General features: G+C 32.6%; 2 protein-coding genes across 3 annotated transcripts; one reads left to right on the top strand and one right to left on the bottom strand.

Annotated features, from left to right (window-relative positions):
• Positions 1-4,698: 4,698 nt before the first annotated feature.
• On the top strand, positions 4,699-6,201 carry LOC117924330 (nuclear transcription factor Y subunit B-3). 2 transcript variants are annotated; one of them, XM_034842941.1, is made up of 2 exons: positions 4,699-5,444; positions 5,574-6,201. In XM_034842941.1, the coding sequence occupies exons 1-2, from the start codon at positions 4,825-4,827 to the stop codon at positions 5,725-5,727; spliced, it is 774 nt and encodes a 257-aa protein (XP_034698832.1). In that variant the 5' UTR covers positions 4,699-4,824; the 3' UTR covers positions 5,728-6,201. The 2 variants fall into 2 exon arrangements, with proteins under 2 accessions (XP_034698832.1, XP_034698833.1); XM_034842942.1 differs by having other exon boundaries at positions 4,702-5,444; positions 5,518-5,666.
• A 647-nt stretch (positions 6,202-6,848) lies between these two features.
• Positions 6,849-12,352, bottom strand: LOC117924028 (nudix hydrolase 2). The gene is made up of 9 exons (XM_034842577.1): positions 12,195-12,352; positions 11,880-12,124; positions 10,368-10,433; positions 10,061-10,198; positions 8,683-8,760; positions 8,542-8,592; positions 8,371-8,405; positions 7,903-8,011; positions 6,849-7,323 (listed from the first exon to the last, which is right to left on the bottom strand). Exons 1-9 carry the CDS (start codon positions 12,319-12,321, stop codon positions 7,132-7,134), a joined length of 1,041 nt encoding a protein of 346 aa, XP_034698468.1. The 5' UTR covers positions 12,322-12,352; the 3' UTR covers positions 6,849-7,131.
• Between the last annotated feature and the right edge of the window lie 3,537 nt (positions 12,353-15,889).

Here is a 15,889-nt window from a genome sequence, read left to right as displayed (position 1 = left end):
ATATGAAGTTTTTGAGAACAAAGTATTCTTTACAAGAGTATTAGAGCACATACACCTTTGATAATCTTGGGAAAGAATCATAAGCAATCTCCCTCAATTTCAAGCCTGCCCCAACAATCTCCATCTGCAAAATATACATATGAGTTATGAATAGGTAAACAGCGTTGGTTTGAATATATGGAGGTAGGAGAGAAATTAGGTCAACATTCTCAAAGATTGTGACATATATAGAATGCCATCTAATGAAGTTAATCCATTAGCCCATAATCACAAAAATAGCCTTTATAGTTCACTCAAGTACAAGCCTTAACCTTTTGGTTAGCTTTTGGTTTATTGTTATATTTCTTTTCATCCCTCTTAATTAAATATAAATAGGAGTGTAATTTGGGCCCGGCCCATTGATCAGTTAAATACAGTTAACCACGTTGAGTTGAAAATTTCATCAAATAATTCTCTTATTTTAAATCAAATGGAAGGTATGTGAAAATAACAAATAGGAAAAATATGAAAGATATTTGACCCGAATTTAAACTAATGGTGATAAAGTGTATTTAGCCCAATATTAGGAGAAGTTGAGTGAAATTCACATAATATTAATAAATAAATAAAAATGAATATTATTATAAAATATGAGAATTTGTCATATTATAGGAACTTGTGGATAATCATTCTCTATTAAACGGGTAATCAACTAATGAAATATTAATTCAATTTCTTTGTTAGCCAAATATTGTATTTATATATCATCAAAAGCTATATAATAATAATTACAAATATTACAATCAATCAAATATTATATTATTATACATAATTAGAAGTTATGAATATGAGAATATTAACAATCTTCCTATCGGCCAAAGTATTTCTAAAAAAGAAAATTTTAAAAATTGAAATATATTATTTTATCTTAATTTCATGGAATTGTGGCCCATTGGAGATGATGTTTAGTGATTTTAAATTTTTACCTATTATTCGTATTATTTACTATATAATTTACTTCTTTCTATTCAAAATAGTGAAATTTATATAGAGATAGAATAATGAGGGAATAAATATTTTATATAAACAATATAAATTATTTTATATAAACAATAATGAATGAGAAGAGCTTGAATAAGATTGGTTTCATTTTTTAAACTCTGCCATATGATCATTTTATAAAAGCAATTTAATTCTAATTAAACTCTAATAATTTTACTCAAGGATAGGATATTACTTTCAAGTCTATTGTTTTCAAAAAGAATAGGTTATAATAAAAATATTTATTATTTTAAAATGTTACTTTTCAAAAAAAATTATAAACATATGAGAAGTGAATGAATCTCTTTCTAATAATATCAACATCAATATAATATAATGAAATGTGATAACTTGATGTTTTAATAAAACAATGAGACATGCCCGAAGCATTATAGACACATCGGCTAAAAAGACATTCTCTAAATGTGGAAATGGCATAAGGAAATACTCATGCATGCAAAAATTAACACTCTCGAAATGGTCATGCCCGTTCAAAAAATGATAAGAATGACTTATCAATTTATAATAGATTAAATAAATAGATCCTAAGAGGTATAAGTTATCATTAAGCATGCACAAATTGGATAAATAGTTTCAAAAGAGGAACAACTTGAATAATGACTCTTAAAGAGGTAAATTACCTATAAGTAAACAGACTTTATTAGTTATGTAAATGTCAAGTGGAAAGTACTATCAAATAATATTGTCATAAAATCTTCTTTCTAGATGAACCTTAACATATAAGGAACGATGAAAATCCAAATCATGAATTATGCAAAAATACTGACATAAAAATACATGGCTAGGTAGAAAGAAGCAATTGAAATAGTACTAAACTTGTCCATATAAGTATTAGGACTTGAAGTTTGATACTTAAAAGTATAAGTTTGATCGGATATAAATGGACATAAAGTTCAATATCTAAAGATGTTAAGTCTACTTGATATAAATAGTTTAAAATTTGACATTTAAAGACGTAAAAACTATTGGATACAAATGGGTTATTTTACAAAAGTGTAAGCAAAAGTTATAACCTTAGATTTATCGTAGATACCTTATATCAACTCCTCAATAATCTATGAAGGATTTGATATGTACTTTATAAAATAGGTACAATAAATTTCCATTGATATGTTAAAATCTCTTAATGATTCAAAATGCATGAAGCAATCAACTCTTTAAAGGATTAAAATGCCTAAAGCAAATAATTTTTTGAAAGATTAAAATGTCTAAAGCAATAGTTGAAAATTAAATATCACGTTCTAGATCAAATCATGATGATAATATATTTGATCACATTATGTCATTACATTATATATACTAATAGAGGTTTGTAATTGTTGCAATCTTATCAACTCCTGAAGAGTTCATAACAACAATTAATTTATAAAAGGATTTGAAATGAAAAATATTAGGAAAATAAAATTTTGTTTCATCTTGCAAATCAAGCACCTTTCAAATGAAATGTTAGTCCATCAGTCAACGTACACGGAAAATTTCATGAAACACTTTCATATGGACAAATCACATCCACTAAATTCTCTAATGATAGCTCATTTTTTAAAAGTGAAAAATATTCCATTTCATCCTAAAGAAGATAACAAAGAAATATTCGGTCTAAAAGTACTATTGGTATACTCATGACCTTACAAATTGTATATGACCAAATATAATATTCTTTGTCAACTTGCATGCAAGATACAATTCCACACTAAATAAAAAGCACAGAATGAGGTCAAAACATGTAATTCAATATCTTTGTCAAAGTTTTGACTTTGTTTTATTTGAAATGAGCAAAATTTCAATTGCTTGGATACGTGAATGATGACTATCCTTCAAACCCTCACAAAGCTCAATTTCAAACAAAGTATGTATTTACTTACAATAATACAACACTGTCATAGAGATCAATCAAGCAAACAATGATAATTATCTCTTCAAACCATTAAAAAATACTTGCAATCCATGAAACAAGTCATGAATATGGTTATGGTCAGTGATACAACATATTCGAGGAATCATGTGAGATACCCTCTATCAAAGACAACCTAACCAAAGTATATGAAGATAATGTTGTTTGTATCACACAAATTAAAACAAATGATAGAACTGAATATATCTTTCTCAAATTCCTTTATATTCATGAGTTCCAAGATAAAAGTGAAATTAATGTTAAGTAGATTTGGTCATGTGATAATCTAATAGATCTATTCACAAAAGCGTTACCGTTGACTTTATTGAAAAAGTGAAAATACCACATTGAAATCCAAAGATTGAGAGGTCTACTAATTAAAGTGTTAAAGAAAATATAATCATGTTTATATGAAGAGAACACTGATATGGATATACCGTAATTTTTTTCCTTCATCCAAGTTTTGTCTCACTAAATTTTACTTGCAAGGTTTTTAACAAAGTAGTCATAATAACTAAATTTGCAAAGAGTACACTCTTTTTCCTTCACAAGAATTTTTTCTATTAGGTTTTTCCTAATAAGATTTTATTAGCATTATATTTTCTTCTTTCTCGATTTCTCCTCTTTCTACTTTATTTTTTGTAATAAATATTTTTCATTAAAAAAAAAAGGTGATGCATGAATTACTTTGGCTTTTGGCTTAATTACTCAAGGATAAGGATATTGATTTGATGGTTTAACCTATTGGCCCCATGAGTCATAAATGTAATCTTCATAGTTCTCAAAACTAAGTTTGTCATTCTAAGTCCTAATAATTTTCCCTAAAGTAATAACACATATGTACAAACAATTGTTGCCAAATGGGAATAATTTTGAAATGGAAAATTCACAACAAATATAATGCAATATATGAATATGATGGGTGAAATATTTCACTATTGGATGCCATTGACAACACACTCCACTCAGTGTAGTGGGACCCTCCCATGCCTCCACTATCCAAACACTCCTCAACATTTACACCCACACTAAATTAATTTAGTTTCCTAATGACCCCACTAGGACCACATATTATTAAACTCTTCTCGCTATAAAGAAAAATATCCAATAATTCAATCTCTAAATTTAAAATAAAGAAAAAAAATTATAGTGTAAGATTTACTATATAATTTTAGTAGTTTGATATTATTATTCATATTTTTATCGTATTTTTTGTTTGTCATCGTGTTATTCATATTATTATAAATGAAATTTGAATTGGGAATTGGAGAATTGTATCAATAAATGATATTTTGTGACATAAACAATAATGTCGGTATTATTTTAAAATATGTTTAATATCATTTTTTTAAAAATAAATTCTTTTCATGAATATGATTTTGTTTTAAAATTTAAATATGAAAAATATTTTCCTAGATAAAATCTTAATAAAAAATTTGTTAATCATATTTTTAAAATTAAAAAACTATTTAATAATTTTTTTTTATAATCCGAAAAATAATTGTCATTAAAGAATCAAGAATCATAGGATACTTCTAATTTTAGGTAAATACAATGTTGTGCCCTAGGTTGAATTCCTATATCATTAAAATATATAAATCGGACCTGAGTAGGTCACGTGCTGTTGAACTCAACGGCTCAGATCTTCCTTTTCCTGTCTATCAACAGTACACAGTACCTCCACGTAACTCAAACTTATCGACAAATGAACGGTTGGCAAAAGTCCACATGTCAAATCCGATGCAATATTAAGCCCCAGATCCAACGGGCCTCAACACTCTCTACCCACAGCCGGCGAAAGTACCGGCCGTGACAACGTTCGAATTCCGGCTGAATTGGCGACTTGGACTTGGACCAAGTGTGATGCTTGAGGTTTTGGTTGGCTGAGTTTAATGGCAGACTCGGACAATGACTCGGGAGGAGCTCAGAACAACAACAGCGGCGGCAACGTGAACAGCGAGTTGTCGGCGAGAGAGCAGGACCGGCTGCTTCCGATCGCGAACGTGAGCAGGATAATGAAGAAGGCGTTGCCAGCGAACGCAAAGATCTCGAAGGACGCGAAGGAGACTGTGCAGGAGTGCGTGTCGGAGTTCATCAGCTTCGTCACCGGAGAGGCGTCGGACAAGTGTCAGAGAGAGAAGAGGAAGACGATCAACGGTGACGATCTCTTGTGGGCCATGATGACGCTGGGGTTCGAGGAGTACGTGGAGCCGTTGAAGGTGTACCTCCAGAAGTTCCGGGAGGTGGAGGGCGAGAAGACCGCTGTGGGCAGACAGGTCGAGAAGGACGGCGGCGGCTCCAGCGGGGACGGAGGTAATGGCGGCGTAGTAAACACTGGAAACTTCGGAAGTGGGTACGGTGCGATGCAGCAGACAATGATGATGATGGGCCACCACCAGCATCATCAAGGACACGTCTACGGATCAGGGTCGTATCATCAGATGGGTAGCGGCAGTAGACCTACCTCCGGTGGTTCTAGCAGTGGTGGCGGAGCGGCCACCGGAAGACCCAGGTAGATTTATCTGTTGTAACTTCTAAGTGATATATATGAGTTTTTCTTTACCAGATTGATGTGGATTATGAAGATGAAGATGAAGAAGTAGATGAAGACGATGATGGGTTCTGTATGTGAGGATCACAGGCTATGTTCGAATACATTCTTTTCTGGAGCTACTGGAGCTAGCTGGAGAAGGGGATGGATGAAGAAAACACTAGCTACAGCCCTTGCTCTTGGTTTTTCTTCTTCTTTTTGTTTTTTTCTTTCCTTTCCAGTTTATTTCATATATAAATTGTAAATCCAAAAAAAAAAAAAAAAACCCAGAAATTAAGCTAGCTTGAAATCTATAAACCATATAATTCATGATGGATTTCTTGTTATGGGCTGTTTCCATCTCCACACTGGATGATTTCTTTTACTTTTATCTTTTCTATCTTCGGGAAGTGGGGAGGGAGAGAAAAGAGAAGCCACTAGCCAGTTCCAAAAGCGCTCGTGTAAGATTTCGACTTCTGAGCTCTGAATATGGAAACCGAGAAAACAAGCGGCGATGCTTCTCCAAATTATACTGTTTGTCTGAACCAAAGTGGCAAAGAGACGGAGGAGGCCCCCTTTCCGCTGCATACTCCACCTGTCCCTCTCTCACAATTAGGCCGTAAAATTAGTCAAACTTTTCTTCCTTCTCTTTCTTTTCCTTTCTAATAGGTGTTTTTCTTCGTGTATTCCCATTACTCAAAATAAAATAATGTCATTGTTGTTTGTACACATCACTAAATATCATCCTCAAATCGTTCGTACATTGTCTTCTATAACAACAACACTTTTAAGTAACATTTCATTTCAAGTTTACATGGCCTAATGAACAACAATGGAATTGATTTTTCTTGTCCCGTGTTGAAAATATCTTACTTTCACATTTCAGATGATTTATTTTTTCTTTTTTATTAACTTATTACTAATTTTCTAAATTTTTTGATAAAATATTTAACTTTTTTTAATACTACTTAAATGTCTTTGATTGTGATTTTAGGATGTTAAATAAACTAAAAACACTTCTTAAAATCGCTGCCAAACATACTTTTAATACCATCATTTCCAAATAATATACAATGTTTTCCTTGTAGCAATGAGGGTATGAATACAATCCTTTTCTTTAATCATATATTAACTCATATCCTAAGACTAAATTTCTTTTTTTGGCAGGCATGCATTAATTCATAACCTGTTTACCTTAATAATGGTCTAAAAAACAGGTCCAAAGTCGGTGCAAATGTGCAGTATCAAATACCACAAAATGTTCGAATTTTTTTGAAAGATGGATTGATATTCAAATAAAATAAGCAATACAAGATCTAACAAAGTCATGATTCTTGTACTATCAAATGTCCTATCTCCTTTACTGGACATCACAACATTAATTGATTTTTAATTAAAAGTTCTTATTCTATTGATTTTAAGATGAGATGATCAAAACCCGATCTAACAAGACAGTGTCGTACTTATCACTTATTGTCACTCGTTTATGGAATTGTCATTTACATCACTTATTTGTCTCTTGATATACCTGAGTCGTTGAATAAATGACAATAGAATGGAAAGGGTTCATTTACTCAGCCTCACCCTAGGAGATGAGCTTTGTGCAACATAAAATCATAGAAGGGAAATCCTTGCAAAACCCTCGACTTGAAGAGATGATTAGAAGACCTTACTGGCTTTTCAGGCACCCACCATTCAAATACAAGTAGCTTTCTTCATTAGAGAAACTGGATGTTGTAGGGACGCCAGTAAAACCAGAATAATCCCCATCTTTTTTGGCTAAGCATACGTCCATGAGGTACCTTAAAAGCCCATGCTTTTGGACAAATGGCTGTGCTGCATACTCCTCGATCGGCATCCACTGCAGATCACAAGAAAAAAAGACCATGTAAGGATTGTGTACCAGTTACTTCAGGTATTGTTACATTGGGTTCTTTTCATGTTTGATGAACAAAAGTCAAGAAGTCGAGGTTGAAACAAGTAAGACATGATCTGACAACAACTTTTAAACCATAGCAGGATGATTAGAACATCCCAGCTACCAGTCCTGCGAAAAGGACCACATGTAAGAGAGGGCCTGTTTGATTTTTTTTGAATCTCCAAGGTGGGGAGCAAACAGGTTGGGCCCCAGATAGTTTAATCGTCTACTTTTCATTCTCGCTTCTTTCTCCTTGGCACAAATATGTAAAAGAATTTACTGTTCCAGAACAGTGTCCATTTTGTATTTGTCAAAAATATTTTGGAATTTCTCGTGCAACATGTAGCATCGATAAGGGTAAGATGGAAACAAACAGGTAATGGAAGGAGCGTTGGGTGATGGCTTATACATGGCACTAACCACATTTCCCAACATTTCGTGTTTTTAGTGAATTAATTGTATTGCACCTTTTTAAAAGAAAAAATAAGCTTTATCATCCGCCATTTTCTGGCCGGGAATTACCTGAGCTGCCTCAATCTCTGATTCCTGCTTCTGGATATCGAAGGAGAGGGGTTGCAGCATGCAAACAAAGAATAAATCTGACTTCTCAAAGAATGACTTGTGGCTTTGTCTGCAAATTAAGTAACAGGAATTCAGATTTCAGAAACAGTAACTGTCAGAGAAATGGATAAGAAATATATATCCTAGTTCTTCGATATGTTGCCATCAGAAATTTTCAGAAAATTTTTGCAGGGGGTCATCTATATTAAATGGTACTAGAGAAATTGTTTGTTGGATATAAATACAATATATACACATGTAAAGCACACAAGCTTTCTCCAGACCTTGGTGAAATATTGAGGACAACTATACAAGGAAGCCTAAGCAAGTTTGAAGATATTAGCTAGAAGCCTGGGACATGTGCAACCTAATCTGAAATAATGCAGCTCGATTTATATTAAACTATTTCATGTTAAGCAAACTACATACCTGAATGCTAATACTTCCACAAATTTAGAGTCAATCTGAAGCAGCAGAATACCCAATAAATTAAACAAAATAATGACCAAATCACATATATATTGGCTCAAAAGAAAAGGAAAGGGAAGAAACTGAAACGTGAGATTATTTGTATTGAAGAGAATAAACTTGCACACTTACTCCTGTCTCTTCTTTGACTTCTCTAACTGCTGCATCACATATATCTTCCCCCTGTAGATGAAACAGCTCAATAAATGGAAGAAAAATACTGACTGCGTATTATTTATATCTGCAAGAAAACATTTACCCTGACATACACACCTCATCAACAACTCCAGTGGGGAATTTCCATATACCTGTTCCTCGAAACCGTCCACTCTTTTCTTGAACCACCAACATCTATCAAAGCAAACCCACATTTTTCAGTCATAACTACACTGTCCCTAAGAGTGAAAACAAATTCAGAGATCTACAGCTGCATAAGTTATATATAATTGTTATTATATGAGCACTCACAGGGAAAGGGCAAGGGTCTCTCTTGTTAATTGGCAAACAAAAAGTGGTTACCAAAAAGTTAATAGAGATTTACTGAGAAAAACAGGCAGGGAGAAGAGGACTAGATGATAGAGAGTTACAGAGAGAGGAGGGAGGGAGAGAACGGGGATAGAGAAACAGTCTAGTATCAGGTTCAAAACAATAAATAAATTGGAGTGGACTTAGGGAAAATTTTTCTTGCATCTAACTTGGTTAAATAATTAAGTCAGAAAAGTGAGAAAAAAATTCGGTCTGCCACTGCCACTGCCATATAGAGGAAGCAGAGCAGGTTTCTAGGCAGAATTCTGAAACACTTATATGATGAAAAACTATCCAATCCAAGAGTTTAGTTTATTGGCAGGGGGTTGTCTAGTTAACGGTTTCTCATATTTGTTCGATGGAAAAAGAATATAAGCAACTTAGAGAACTGAGTCATAGTAGCTACATGCAGTGCAAGAAAAGAAACAGGAAGCAGATGCCAGGAGGAGGGATCTGAAATAAAGTGAAGCTAAGAAAAAGCAATGGGAACATTCAAATATAAGAACATTATAGCAGTAGAATCTGCACTAGAAATCACCAAGAAATATAGTGGCCATGAACATTAACCTATAAATGTAACATTTTGTGATACTCAAATAGTCACATTTTTAATCTGTAACTACTAGTTATTATTAGTTAATTCATGATTGGCTTATTGCACATGGTAGCAGTTAACTAACACTAACAATGATAGTCACAATCGTTCTAGTAAAAGAATAGGAGCATCATGATTTTCTAACAGTATAATTCTAAAAATGGGAGTATGGCTGTAAATTTTTCAAAGAAAATGCAAAAATGAAAGTTCATATGAATGGTTGAAACTTGAGTGCAAACTGCTTCCTAGCTCCAAATCAAGCTTCTGCTTCCACAGAATGCTCCAGAAACTTTGCCTTTTTTTTTTTCTGGTGCATGAGTTAGGATCATGCAAGCAGTATAAGCTTTCATTAGAATGCTTATCAGGGAAACACCTCAAATAGTTGGTACAACTTGCAAGTCTTTCACCGTGCTCCTCATACAAAATAACAGAGGCCTACAGGCATAAACTGAGAATTCTTTACAGACTTGGAAGCTGCTCTTCCTTTAAGGTTGAAAAGTTAGGTGGAGTGGTTAATGCTCAAGAGTGTACCTCTCCTTTTTCATTCAACACAAATGCACCAACACCCACTCGATGGGTGGCATTTGGTGGAATAGTATTGGGGCCTTCAGGAATCCAATACACAAGCATTAAGTATTTTCTCTCAGCATGGTGATACCAAAATCCTTCCTACATAGAAATATGACAGAGACGAGAAACAGTGGTCAAATGCAACTTTAGAAGATCAATCAGAGGACAAAACATGACAGGTAACACCATTGGCAGATTTCCTTACAATCAAGATAAGCTTCTCAATTCTCAGGAATCACCATAACTCAATTTCACAAAAGTAAGATACCTTAACTGCAGCTTCAACTAGATTTACTAGCTCAATAGGCATTTTGATCCAAACTCCCCGCTTACCCTGCAGAACCCATTGTCATACCAATCAATGGAAATAAACAAGATCAATATATCAAAGTTCAAGTGATAACATCAAAAATGCGTAAAAGGGAGACATATCTGACTCGCAAAACCACTGATTATGTGGTCTGTGTTCATTCATGTTGTGAAATCATCTAGCCTGCAACCAGTCTGAATTGCACATGTATGAGCAATCAAAAAGTTTGTGACAACATAAGCAGATCACAAACATTTTGAAATTAATAGGAACGCCCAAGAACTAATTCATCCTAAAATTCTGAATCACAAACATTTTGATTCAGAATTATCTCTAATTCTAAAAACCCCAAAAGCATTAGATGTTAGAATTATTGTGGCCTTCATGACCACATGAAGTTAATCCCCACATCCTAAGGGTTCAATTTTTTATTTTTATTTTTTGAAAGGTAAATGAGCAAGATATATTAAAATCACTTGCAAAAAGGCACAACAAAGTACACACAGATTATACAAATAGGGCCAATCAGCAAGCAAGAGAAAAGAGAAGAAAAACCCACCCCTTCAACATGAACCTAATGAATTTACATTTCCTATATTATACATCTAATGTATGTGAGAAGATTAAATGTATAAGATATATGGAAAATAAAAGGTACCATGACCAAAGTCATGAACCTACTAAATTGTATACAAGGAACAATGACCAAAGTCATGTACCTACATTAAAGTTTTCACAGATATTACATGGAATTGGAAAAGGCGGATTCATGTATTTAGAAGGTAGTGCTCATTTGTGACTCTTAATAGAAGTTCACTTGATATAATATAAAAGGGCTCTTGGTCCCTCTCTCCACTAGTCCAAAGTTTGTGAGGTTTCCCATCATCTATACAAACATTAAGTGAGACTACTTGATGTAATATAAAAGGGCTTGGTCCCTCTCTCCACTCGTCCTAAGTTTGTGAGGTTTCCCATCATCAATACAAGCATTAAGTGAGACAGAGAGTTAGGAGAGCGAAGATACAAGGTGTTAATACAATACTGATACAAGGTGACAAGGTGCTACCAAAGTATCGCAATATCGTGAACAATCTAAGTAAGGTGGTCTTTATCACAATGACACAAGGTGAGTTTTGTAGATCTATTTTGGTTCATTATTCTAGAATTATGAGATCTTATTTACTTGATTTTCTAACGTGAGATTGATCCGCAGACAATTGAAACACTTCCATTCAAGAAAAGCACCAGCAGTTAATAGAATAGTTGCTACTCCAGTTAGAATTGTAAATAGTACACCATCAAATATTAAAGACTAAATACAATGGTGAATCTTTAAAATGTAGAGAACATAGGTGGGTTTTATAGAATCAAAATGCAAATACAGGCAAAACAAAGCCAAAATACATCAAACCCTTGACACCAAAAAACCAAAAAATCCCACAAGAAAATAAGTAACCAGAGCCCATAAACCTGCTGTCTCCAGTGAGCAATTGAAGCTCTGAGCAGAGAAACAAAAGCCTCAAAATCCATAGCCTCCTTCATCTCCACGATGACACCACCATGGTCATCGTTCTCTGCAGACAGCACCTTCATCGTAACCTGCTGCACTTCATTCCCGGACGCCAACTGCTCACCAGCAGCCGATGCTGACGACACTGCTGAACCTGACATTGCTCTCACTCCACCACCCAACACTGCTCCAACGACCTCCACACCTGAATCCACAAACAAAACAATAACCAAAGGGAAGAATTCAAGATTTGGGTTTCAGTGGAAATCAATAACCTTTGAGAGGGTATCGAAAAGATGTGGAAAGGAAGTGGTGATTGGGCAAAGGATTGAGATTTTTCCAGGCTCTGAACTTGGGTCCGAAAAGGAGAATATGGGGTTTTGGGAGGAGGGCTCTAAGCATTTTCTGGCTTTTTCATTTATTTTTGTGAGGAATGATTTAGTGGGCATGAAATCGTGTGCTTTGTTGACTTGAGTTATATTGTCACGATTGAGATTTTGCCACGTCTTCACTGTAATGGCCACCACCCCCTACTTTGGGGTGTGATGGATTTTTTATTTAATAATATTTAAAAAAATATATTTTATAAAATATTTTAAAAAGACATAACATTTTTTAAATGTCCCATGATTGTAGAAAAAAAAACATCTTTCCAAACTCGATTTTTAATATAAAGCTTATAAATATGTATTGAAAATCCTCTTTTTAAAGGAACATTTTGTGCAAAAAAAAAATTGATTTTAATATTAAATAGAATTTATAAATTTGTATTCAACTCTTCATTTTAAAAAATGATTTTTATGTGAATATAAAGTGTAATAATTTAGGTATAAATAGATGAGATTGGACTTAAGTACAAAGAATGGGACCTAAACTATATGGTGATATTTTTTTTCATTAATCCTATTTTTCAGTCTTGGACCTTCCCTCTTAAATTAGGCAAACCTGACCAAAGAAAGTGTTGGCCCCCTTGAGTTCTTATGCTTTCATGTCGACAACTCAATTCATCTAATTATTACAAGAATGAACTCAATTCAAAATATAAACCATAAAAAAATATATATTAAACTGATTACATGAATACCAGTTACAATACCTATCAATCAAGTAGAAATCCTTCTAATAATATCAGTCATTTGTATGAATTCACCGTAATAGCACTAGTTGTTTTTTTTTTACTTTGAAACCCTCTCCCAAACTAATTCTATTCAAAATCTTCACCTTATCTTTCTCTCTATTAGCAATGGTGTACCACTAGACATTCATTAAACATTTGCAATAAATTGTCTAGCCCTTACTCATGAAAATATCGCTTCTTACTCTAGCCCATGGAGACTTTATTGTTGCTAGTGCAACCTTAATCCACATTTGACATACTACTTACCATTAGGGTCCTCCTCTACAACTTGTATTTCAACAACCACATATTTCTAACCTACAAACTTTTTGTTGTACTGTAGATTTAATGGATTGTCATTTTATTGAGATAATTTTCTCACCATTAATGAACAAAAAAGGTCTAATCTAAAAATAAATAATCTTGAAATGTATCCAAGTTGTCTCATTTTGACCATTGTACAAAACAATATAAACAAGAAGCTAAAAGAACCATTCATTTGCAAAGAATTTTAGATCAATTATTTGAATTCGATGGGAAATACAAAGAAAGTGATAAAAATCATAAAAATCGATTGTAAATATTCCAACATCAAATGACGTCCTTATCGGATAGTTAACGGACATAATAGCAAATTCATATTTGAAACATAATAAAATAGTTAAAGAAAAATATAATGTTCTAATAGGACAAATAACTATCGTTATAACAAATAAATCCGAGATATGCCTAAAGCATGGTAGATTTGTCGGTTCAGAGGTTGTAATTCCCTAAAATAAGTTAATATAAAGAAAAACACATGAAAAACTTATTACATTGAAGGAATCCCTATAATAACTTATCAATTTAAAATTGTTAAACGTATAGTCCTTTGAGAGGTACAAAGAAATCAAATAATCCCTAAAAAGCTATATATTGAACTAGTAATCCATAAATAAGTACAAATAATCCTTAAAGAGGGGAGATACTTGAAAATAATGATATCTTGATAAGTTATGTGTATTTGGGAGAAAAGTGGGATAAAAATGATATTGTTATTCCAAATGACCTTTGACCCAAATCATAAAATGTAGAAGAATGTGGATGCAAAAAATAATTGACCAAATTGGAAAGAATGCATACAAAGCTAAAAATCGATAGTAAAATATGAAGTGTGTTTGTTTAGTACAAATGTGAATTTATATGAAGGCGTAATGAGAAAAATAACATCATAAGATATAAAACATGATTAGTGCACAAAGCTTCAAAGAAAGACTCGGTATTGACTATGTGAAAACATACTTTCCTATCATAAACGAAATTGCATTTTGATTTATAGTTAGTTTAATAGTTTCAAAAAGACTAGATATACATCGTGTGAATATTATTAAAACATATTTATGTGGATTTATAGATAATGTTATATATACATGAAAATCAATAAAAGAATTAAAATATGTGAAGCAATCCAAGCACAAATGGTGCAATTACTTCAACAAATACCTGTTAAAAGAATTAATATGTGAATAATTATAAATGTCCATGTATTTTCCTTAAAAACTTAGAAACTGTATTTGCAATTACTGTAATATATGTTGATGACTTGGATTTTATTGGAATTCTTAAAAGCTTTCAGGAATATTAATTATTTAAAAAAAGGGAATTTGAGATGAAATATCTTAGAAAAATAAAATTTTATTTCGATATAGTGATTATGCATTTTCCAAGTTGAGTTTTAGTGCATCAATCAACATATATTAAGAAACTCTTGATGCATTTTTGTATAAATAAAATATATCTTTTAAGTTTTCCGATAGTTGTCTAATTACTTGAAATGAAAAATGACTCGTTTGATCGTTGCAAAGATGATAAAGAGATATTTGGTCCTGAAGTACAATGTCTTAGTGTCATTAGCATATTAATATATCTTATCAATTGTGCACATCAAAAAATTGTTTTTCAGTCAATTTAAAGGCAATATACAATTCTACACCAACCTGAATACATTAGAGTAGTATTAAATACATATTATGTTATCTTTATAGAATAACTAATGTGAGTATGTTTTATTCAAGAGAATCAAATTTACATTTGCTTGGATAAGCAAGTATAAGACACCTTTCAGACCCCCAAAATATGTTTATACTACTATTTTATCTAAATTTGTTAAATACATCTTCAAATCATTTTAAACTACTTGCAATTCATGAAATAGGTCATGAATATATATGGTTAAAATCTATATTTTAACATATTTGATAATCGTGTAAATTATTTTTAATCGAATGTAACTCAATAATATTATACGAAGATAATGTTATATGCACAATAATGAGTCATATTAAATAAGATAGAACTAAACCATACTTCATCAAAAAAAGTTATACACGTAAGCTCTAAAAAAAGTGATAAAATATTCAATAAGGTAATGCATGATATTGGAATGTATGAACTCAAAAGATTTTTTTTTGGAACATCTGAATAAATAATACTCGTGTCTACATGAGGAGAGTATACTAATGTTGTAAGATGGACAAGTTCCTTTTGTAAGCTTATTTTTATTTTAGTTCTTGTTCATCCCAAAGGGCGTACTCTCTTTGGGGCTCCACATAAGAATTAACCTAGCCCAAGTGGCCGGGGCCCACAATATTTATTTATTATTTGTTAAAAATAGAATATTGGAATGGTGCCAGCTCATGCCACATCATCACTCACCATGCTGATCCATGGTGGCTTCAATGTCACAAATGTGCCTACGTCGGAGAGGACAAAAAGGTCACACGTCATGAAAGGGCTAAGTACAATAAATATGAAGAAATAGGGGGGACTTCTGTAATTTCGATATAATTTCTTTTACCTTCTTTTACTTGCTTT

The sequence above is a fragment of the Vitis riparia genome, chromosome 10 (genome assembly GCF_004353265.1).
Source record: "Vitis riparia cultivar Riparia Gloire de Montpellier isolate 1030 chromosome 10, EGFV_Vit.rip_1.0, whole genome shotgun sequence".
In the NCBI taxonomy this organism is placed as follows: domain Eukaryota; kingdom Viridiplantae; phylum Streptophyta; class Magnoliopsida; order Vitales; family Vitaceae; genus Vitis; species Vitis riparia.
The sequence above is the reverse complement of the archived record's forward strand: the minus strand, read 5'-3'. Positions and strand labels throughout refer to the sequence as shown.

What these genes read in the sequence shown, in the direction of transcription:
- LOC117924028 (XM_034842577.1), bottom strand. Translation starts at nt 12,321, where the DNA reads ATGCTTAGAGCCCTCCTCCCAAAACCCCATATTCTCCTTTTCGGACCC. An exon ending in CCACTGGAGTTGTTGATGAG is followed by an intron (nt 8,593 to 8,682) that starts GTGTGTATGTCA and finishes TTTCATCTACAG; the next exon opens with GGGGAAGATATATGTGATGC. An exon ending in CAGAGATTGAGGCAGCTCAG is followed by an intron (nt 7,324 to 7,902) that starts GTAATTCCCGGC and finishes TGTGATCTGCAG; the next exon opens with TGGATGCCGATCGAGGAGTA.
- LOC117924330 (XM_034842941.1), top strand. Translation starts at nt 4,825, where the DNA reads ATGGCAGACTCGGACAATGACTCGGGAGGAGCTCAGAACAACAACAGC. An exon ending in GCGGCCACCGGAAGACCCAG is followed by an intron (nt 5,445 to 5,573) that starts GTAGATTTATCT and finishes TGAGGATCACAG; the next exon opens with GCTATGTTCGAATACATTCT.